The 8,507-nt window shown below is 40.7% G+C and overlaps 2 protein-coding genes across 2 annotated transcripts; one reads left to right on the plus strand and one right to left on the minus strand.

Annotated features, from left to right (window-relative positions):
* Positions 1-329: 329 nt before the first annotated feature.
* Positions 330-4,631, plus strand: LOC137956555 (pentatricopeptide repeat-containing protein At5g66520-like). Its single transcript, XM_068804097.1, has 2 exons — positions 330-2,977; positions 4,552-4,631. Exon 1 carries the CDS (start codon positions 465-467, stop codon positions 2,421-2,423), a length of 1,959 nt encoding a protein of 652 aa, XP_068660198.1. The 5' UTR covers positions 330-464; the 3' UTR covers positions 2,424-2,977; positions 4,552-4,631.
* Positions 3,070-7,920, minus strand: LOC137956556 (probable serine/threonine-protein kinase PBL7). Its single transcript, XM_068804098.1, has 6 exons — positions 6,818-7,920; positions 6,496-6,737; positions 4,619-5,007; positions 4,297-4,429; positions 3,777-3,866; positions 3,070-3,668 (listed from the first exon to the last, which is right to left on the minus strand). The coding sequence occupies exons 1-6, from the start codon at positions 7,110-7,112 to the stop codon at positions 3,507-3,509; spliced, it is 1,311 nt and encodes a 436-aa protein (XP_068660199.1). The 5' UTR covers positions 7,113-7,920; the 3' UTR covers positions 3,070-3,506.
* Between the last annotated feature and the right edge of the window lie 587 nt (positions 7,921-8,507).

Genomic DNA, 8,507 nt, shown 5'->3' on the forward strand with positions numbered 1-8,507 from the left:
CATTGAGCACGTTAAAAACTAATGTAATTTTCACTCTCACTCCATAATCGGCTGATTCCTTATCGTAGGAGACTCACACGTCATTTTAGATGCCTCGCAAAAACAGAAGCAGTATGCGTGGTCACTGATCTCGATTATTTGACTCTGCTGATCCTCCAAGATAAAGCAAGTAGGTAATTTTGATTGTATCGTCATGTAAATGGTTAAGAGGGAGTGTGTGTTAGCAGCTCGTTCATTTTTATTGTATAGTTTTGATGTTTCGTCGACGTTTGGTTGGGTGTGTTCTTCTGAGAAATTACGTTAGTTGTGGTTGCTGGGAAAATGTTGAAAAAACGGCTTGCTGTTAGATATAAATTCAGCACCACTGAACATGAATGCACACTGCAATGGCGCTATTTTATTCTTCAAAAAGTTGTTAGAGGTGAAAATATGACTACCAGGAGAAAACCTTTGAAAGTTGCAGGATGTTGATGGGACATCCGATTCTTAATCAACAATATCTTAGCCTTACTTCCATCCTTCACAAATGCAAATCCATGGCGCAGTTTAAACAAGCTCACGCCCGCCTTGTCATCACCGGCGAGGCCTACCCTTCATCCGCCTTCCGCCCTGTCGTTTCATTTTCTGCCCTCGACCCATCTGGTGACATAGATTACGCCTTTCTCCTCCTTGTCCATTCCCCAGCTCCCCAAACTCTTTTTCCCTTTAATACCTTGATTCGGGGCTTCGCTCGCAAGCATGATTCCGATTCTCTCACAAATTCAGTTTTCATATTTAGACAAATTCCCGAGTTCGGCCTCTCACCTAATAACTTCACCTTCACTTTCCTCTTTCAGTGTTGCTCCAATTCACTTCAACTTAATTTAGGTCGCCAGCTTCATTCTATGATCGCTAAGACTACTGTTCAAGATGATATTTTTGTTCGCAATTCAATTATTCAGTTTTACTCTGTCTGTGGACGGTTGGATGATGCAAGACATGTGTTTAATGAAAGCAGCCGTGTAGATGTTGTATCCTGGAATTCCTTAATTAATGGTTGTCTGAGGAACGAAGATTTATTGGGGGCCATTGCACTATTTGATAAAATGCCTGAAAGAAACTCTATTTCGTGGAATACTATGATTGCAGGTCTTGTCAAATTTGGCCTTTTGGATGAAGCCACTCGTCTTTTCAATGACATGCCGACGAGAAACCTCATCTCTTGGGTTATTATGATTTCTGGATGTTCTCAAAATGGTTGGCAGTTGAAAGCGTTGGAGTTATTCAAAGAGATGCAATTGCTGGGTGGTCCAGAACCCAATGCTGCAATCTTGGTGAGTATCCTCTCTTCAGCATCTCAGTTAGGAGCTTTGACAAATGGAAAATGGGTTCATTTGTACATTGAAAAAAGACGTAAGAGAATAGACTCAATGCTTTCCGCTGCTCTTATTGACATGTATGCAAAATGTGGATGCATTAATCTAGCAATGCAAGTTTTTGAGTCTTCTCCTGAAAAAGATGTTTACAACTACACAGCTGCCATTTCAGGGCTAGCAACTAATGGACAAGGTGAAAAATCCATTTGGCTTTTTGAGCAGATGCAATGTGAAGGCATCAAGCCGGACTCCATCTGTTATATTGCTGTTTTGTGTGCTTGTAGCCACATGGGTTGGGTTGAGAGGGGCTTCGACTACTTCTACTCTATGACTAAGGTCCACAAAATTGAACCTGAGTTAGATCATTATGCTTGTATGGTTGATCTTCTTGGTCGTGCAGGTTTGTTAGTAGAAGCTGAAAGGTTTATCACATCTATGCCAATTAGACCTGATACTGTTGTTTGGGGAGCACTTCTTGGCTCATGTAGACTTCATAAGAATCCCGAAATGGCGAAGAGAGTGGGAAGTCTTCTCCTAGAATCAGACCATGACCATGATGGACGTTATGTCGTTCTCTCAAACATCTATGCAGAATCTAATAGAGGACATGAGGCTCAAAACGTTTGGAATACCATGAAAAGGAGGAGGATTAAAAGAGTTCCTGGGAGCAGTTCAATCGAGGTGGAGGGTGTCATTCATGAATTTGTTGCAGGAGATAGGTCACATGAGGAATCAGATGATATATACGTACAGTGGGAGAACATAATGAGAGAGATTAAAAAGGCGGGGTATATTGTAGAGACACAGGGTGTAATTCTTGATGTGGAGGAGGAAGAAAAAGAAAATGCAGTTGGTTTCCACAGTGAGAAATTGGCTTTGGCATACGGGTTCATTCATACAAATGCGGGATCAGAACTGAGAATAGTGAAGAATATCCGGATTTGCAATGACTGCCACTCTGCCATTAAGCTTGTGTCAATGTGTTTTAATAGGAAAATTGTGGTTAGAGATAGGAAACAGTTTCACCATTTTGAAGCTGGTTCATGTTCCTGCATGGATTACTGGTGAATGTTGTACATAGATAAACCATACTCATGTAGCTGAAGCACAAGTTTAAGAACAGTGCTAGCTTTTGAACAATCAAACAGAGGGCACATTTCTACTGAGAAAAGAAATTATGGTGAAAAGTTACGGTTTGATGCCACTTGTTCATTGTCTGTGTGAGAAGACAGATCCGAGAATGGAATTAATAAAAGATACATAATGAAGTGGATTCACGTAGATGACCCCAATGTTATCGACATTGGTTCTGATGATGATGACTAATTCTACTCAGGCAACTGGAATCACAATCAAGTGGCATGATTCCATCTGAAGTTTGAACTCCATGAGTCCTGCCAAGCAGAGTATGCAGATGAAGGCCAACTCTTCTGGCGAGAGCAAGGAAACTCATCAGAGATGAAGTGGAAGGCAGAAAGTAATGGAGAAATCCCTCTCACTTCCCCTCTTGGATTTTTTCAGCTTTTTGGGGAGATTAGTTGGTGGAGGAAAGAACCAAAGACATCACTTTGTGTCAAATTATGCCTACAGCAAGCGGGGATCAGTCAGTTGGCAATAAGTAGGTGAGTCTGTCCTAAAAATCTCAGAAATCTGTTTCTAACCAAGCTAAAGATGATGATTATGACTATTTGTATGTTGTGTTACATAGAACCTGTTCATTCACTTGAAAAATTCAAATTAGAATGTGAATTCAAATACATCTTTCACTAATCTTCAGTATTAAAACATATTTAATAAATCGCAGCATTTAGGTGTCATGCTACGAAGATACAATGTATATTTCCCCAAGAAAACAATTTTCATATTGTGCGTTGGTGGTGCTATAAGCTGATACCACTGCATGATTACATTCTTAGAAACCCATTAATAAATGAAAAGGAAAATGGCTCAAAATGTGAACAATTTTTGGGCATCCAACTCTTACAACATATACAAGATTTTGAAATCGACCAACCTATAGGCTCAACCTCTTAAACTCGTTTCAGTCAACCCAAAGCTTCTTTTGTTTTGCAATGTGGTTTTTGGCATATTTGGTTTATCTCCACATGTTCTGGTCAGATTTTTATTGAGGTTAAGATTCTGGGCCTGTGATTAAGACATCGAAGGTACTTTTCTGTGCTGAGATTTGTAAGGTGTGCTGGGAACACTTGTTGAAAGGTTCTTGACCAGTGGGATTAGAGATTGAACCACATCTGTCATGAAAGGTCGGTAGTCAGCTTCAGATTGCACACATACAGCAGCAATAGCAGCTACCTGTGACAAAGAGAAGAAATGGCAGGAAAAATATCACTATTAAGATGGTCAGAGTAAATAAATTGGGATAAGAATATCGTTAAAAAAAATGATTATGCTAAAGTTCACCTGAATTAGATCTTTCTTTGAATACTGGCCTTCCAGAACAGGATCCACCATTTCCATAACTTTTTCTCTATTTGTCAACCTTGGAAGTGCCTGATATCAGAAAAGACCCTAGTCAAAACTTTTTGTTTCAAGGAGAGAGAGAGAGAGAGAGAGAGAGAGAGAGAGAGAGAGAGAGAGAGTTATCTAATTTTGACATGTATCTTAACAGTTATAATGGATTGCAAGGGAAAATATGCTATTGCTCCATGAAGAACAATACACATGGTAAGTTAGGTGGAATTGCTGCAGATTATAGCATAATTATGCTAATAGCCTCGATTTAAAAAATATGAAATCTACCAAACTTCACTGCTTCTAAGTGGTAAAGGGGACTAGATATATTCTTCATAGTACCAGCGTACCCAAATCATTTATTAGATTTATATCTTAAGATATGAACTCTTATCTTTCTCAGATAAAATGTGATATCTTTACAAAATTTGTTAATTTAACAATAAATTAGCAGAGTTTGGCTACCAACCCATGACACTAGAACTTGTTCTCCAGGCATCCTTCTGGAGTCGACAGGTACCCGGCCAGTTATAAGCTCTAGGAGAACCACCCCATAACAGTAAACATCTGATTTAGTCGTAACCTTCCCTGATGATGCATACCTACACAACCACAAACTCATCCTCATTACTTGCGGACTTACAAGCAACATCCAGCAGAGAGAAATATAATTGAAGAATGACCTTTAGTTATTATTAACTAAGTGTGCTTTTGTTTCTGATAGATGGTGTTGTGATGGTCCCTCTACAGAACAAGATTTCTGCATACAGCAAAAGGCAAGATGCACTTACTCTGGGGCCACATATCCTGTCGTCCCCATCACCCGAGTAGTGACCTGACCATTGATTTTGTCGGAACCCATTTTGGCTAGACCAAAGTCTGACACTTTGGCTCTAAAATTGCGGTCTAATAGAATATTACTGCATTTGAAGTCACGGTGGATAACAGGTTGGTTTGAATGCTCATGCAAGAATTCTAGACCTCTGGCACAATCCAAGGCAATCCTCAAGCGGGTTCCCCAGTTCAACAGCTGATATTTCTTGTTGGAGGAAGGATGAAGATGGTTTTGGAGGCTCCCATTTGGCATGAACTCAAAGACCAGTAGCCGATGGTGCTGGTCAGCACAATAGCCTAGCAGCTGAACCAAGTAGGGTGAGTGCAAACGGCTCAAAAGATCAACCTGCAATTGGAAAACCTACTAATTAGAAGCAAATCTATGAATATGTTTCTGCAATGAGACATATAACTGGTGTGGTCTTGTTGGTCGAACATTGAGTACTACATTCTTTGAGGAAAGAATGATCTAGATTAACTTTTGGAAATTTCTTTGGAAGAAATTAAAAATTACTTTTGTTCTTTGTATTCATTTTTACTATTCATTAATGATAGTAACTAGCAAAACGGAAGAGAGTAGAAAGCAAAAACTGCTTTTTGCAGCCAAAAGTAGAAGAGGAGTTTGTTCTAAAAGCAAAAGAAAGCTCTATAGGGTCGACCCAAAGGTCAGATAAGTTGAAATACACTTGAATAAAAAAAAAAAAAGGTTAATTACCAGCATAGTGCACAATTACTTACATTCCCTTGAGTTTCTCAGGATTTACCTACATGATCCTAACATCAAGCTCCATAAAAGAGAAGAATATTTGCTTGATAGAGGGTGATGTCAATGGAACTGGTTATGTCTTTTAGAAAATGAATATTTTCCCCTCAATTTGACAAAATGATGATCTAAGACAATAAATCATCATAAAGAATACTTACGACACCTATTAACAGCCTCCATTTGTCAAGCAATTATACATGTTTTTGTTAACACAACATCAAAGATTTCTAGGTATTTTTAAGATACTACATAGGTATTTGTGTGTTTTGTCAAACATTTCAGCAGCCCATAAAAGAACAGATTCGTTCAGAACTTTCTGAGTTGCAGTTTGAGGATGGTGATCCATGGAGTTCAGTCTAATGTGCACTAAGGTTATTTGAAGTTCTAAATCTTAAAACGTGTCCACTCGAGGAATGCAGAAGCACCCGTTTTTTAAAGTCAAAAACCAAATAGGAGAGTGTTGGGTAAATGCAGGAACAAGAGATAGCCTCGTGCTACGCAATCGAGCCCTTCATGATACAAAGGGCCACGGCATCCAGGCTATTGGAAGACAAAATAATGGCCGTTGTTGGACCAGTCTGTTTACTAAGCAAGCCCTGAAAAGAGCTCCCACCAGATGATTTCCACGAAAAACAAAGAGCCGGGGATGATTTCAACCATTTGTTGGGAAGTCAACATCTGCGCCCAGGCTTCGTCTCTGTTTGAATAATGCTCAGAATGATAGAGTAATAAGAAAATTACCAGAAAAACAGATAAACCTTCCTCATAGAAACTGGGTTTTTTTTTTTATCTGTATAGCTTCTGTTTTATTTAGAGATCATAGAAAAAAGAAAAAAAGAAAAACCAGAGACACCGATGCACTCTAAAATTAAATATTGAGGAGGGACAGAGATAAGGAAATAAAATAATTTACCTCTCTTACACGCATTGGGATTTAAAGATTCTGTGATTAGAAAAATACTTTCGTCTCCGCGTTGGTTTTTTATAAACGGATTTGGTAAACCAGAAAGGCAAATTTCAATGATATCAAAAACCGGTAGCAGGAGAGAGTTAATGACAAATACGTACCTCCACCCTGAATTCACGCTCTCCTTGTTTCCCTTCTCTGTTCAACATCTTAATAGCAGCAACTGTTCCATCACTCAAAATCCCTCTGTAAACAACTCCGAAGCCTCCATTGCCAATCACATTCTCTGGGTTGAATGAATCTGTGGCTACCTCTAGCTCTTTGTATGTGAACACCTGACCTCCTCTAAACTTGCTCAGCGAAGGGGGGCCAACAATCCCCATATATAGACAGTTCGCCATATCTTACCAGAGGAATGGAAAACAAATCATCAAGCAATCCCACCATGAGTACCAAAAGTAAATCTACTTCAGATGCACTTACCAGGGCTAGCATTGCTGCAAATGTTCTTGTGACTAAAACCTCCATATTTCTGGTTCACAGTGGACGCTGTACTGCGATTGGATTTGCTGGATTTGTGTCGTCGGAAAGTAAAAAAAAATATAACGGCGACGAGTAGTAGGATGACTAATGCTACAGATACCCCAATTATGATAATAAACTTGGTGGGCCGGAACAAATGCTGGTGCTGAGAGTGGAGAAGGTGGTGGTGGTGGAGCTGGTGGTGAGGTTCTCCGGATGGTGGGTATGCTAGAGCTACAATGGCTCTGATACCCATGAGAGAGAGAGAGAGAGAGAGAGAGAGAGAGAGAGAGAGAGAGAGGGAGGGAGGGAGTTACAGGAGCAAAAGAGAGATTTGTGAAAGAGAGAGAGAGAGGGAGGGAGTTACAGGAGCAAAAGAGAGATTTGTGAACGACTGTGTGAGAACAGGGAGACCAAATAAGAAGGATGTACGGATTACTGATGAAGGGGGAAAGGGGAGGAGAGGAGCTTGGATATCCAGGGCGTAGGTCAAGAGTTAAAATGCTAGAGCCACGTGATTCCTTTGCGACCGTCAGCGGACATGTGCATTCCTCCTCTCCGTGTCTCCACTTCCATCTCTAGCTCAAAAGCCTTTTGACACCTTCTGTCTCTTGCTCTGTTTTGTTTCTTCTTCTCTCTGATATTTGTCTTATCTTTTTCTTCTCTCCTTTCGTGAGCAATCGGCTCATCCTTTCGGCCCGTATCTGTCGAACCAGAATCAACCCTATCCACTTATTTTTTGTTAATAAATGCAATGCATCTCATGGTACCGGCTAGTTACTGTCATAACCTCTTCCCGTGTGAAAGGGTAAGGCCTATCGCATTAACTGTTGCAGAAGGTGTTTTGTTAGGTTTCCGAAGCCATTGACGAATGACTAATGAGTAATGACTGCAGAAACCAGGATTTATTAGCAGGAAATGAGGTTCAGAGCTATCGGCCCAATAACCCAAAGAATGAAACGGAGAAGAAGAAGAAATTGCAGGTGAAGAAGTTCTAGTTTCCCTAACAAACACGTTTGTCTTTGCAAATCACGGGGATCCCGTCTCGCTCTCTCGTCTCTGAGCCTCTCAGCAACTGAAATAGTGAAATACCACAATCGTACTAGAGAGTGATGGGCGGTAGCAGAAACAGCGTGTCGTAAATGCCAAACTTTACAGCTCTCTTAAAAGAGACCTCTCAAAGTGGGGACTTCCCGACGCAACGCGGCCATTACCCTCTTCCAGAGCGGGACACTGCCCTTCGCGCCCTTGTCTCAGAACAAACGAAGGGCCCGCTGAAGAAAATTCAACCAATCAAATTAACACGCAGCCCATTCTGGGTTTTCTACTGGTACAAACGCGTCATCATCGCTCCAGCTCCTTCACTAACAAAACAAAGAAGCAAACACCGGAATTGGAATCACAGCTACGCAGCTGTAGAGAGTGGCGAGACCACATCTGTCTCAAACATTTTGGAGGGTCCCGGCTTGCGCAGAGGCTTCATGGCGTTATATTCCTCAATAATGAACCCTGATGGCAGCTGTTCTGCGTTCTTGAAGCTCGGCAGTGGGGTGAAGAAAGCGAAGAGACAGCAGACATGGCAATTTTCAGAAAAAGTAAACATCCATTTTCTCTGTGCAAGTCTAAAATCTTACACAGTAAAGTGTACATG

The sequence above is a fragment of the Aristolochia californica genome, unplaced genomic scaffold (assembly GCF_029961685.1).
Source record: "Aristolochia californica isolate CCGP_79_NKW_82.1479 unplaced genomic scaffold, dmAriCali1.0.hap1 SCAF_2, whole genome shotgun sequence".
Classification (NCBI taxonomy): domain Eukaryota; kingdom Viridiplantae; phylum Streptophyta; class Magnoliopsida; order Piperales; family Aristolochiaceae; genus Aristolochia; species Aristolochia californica.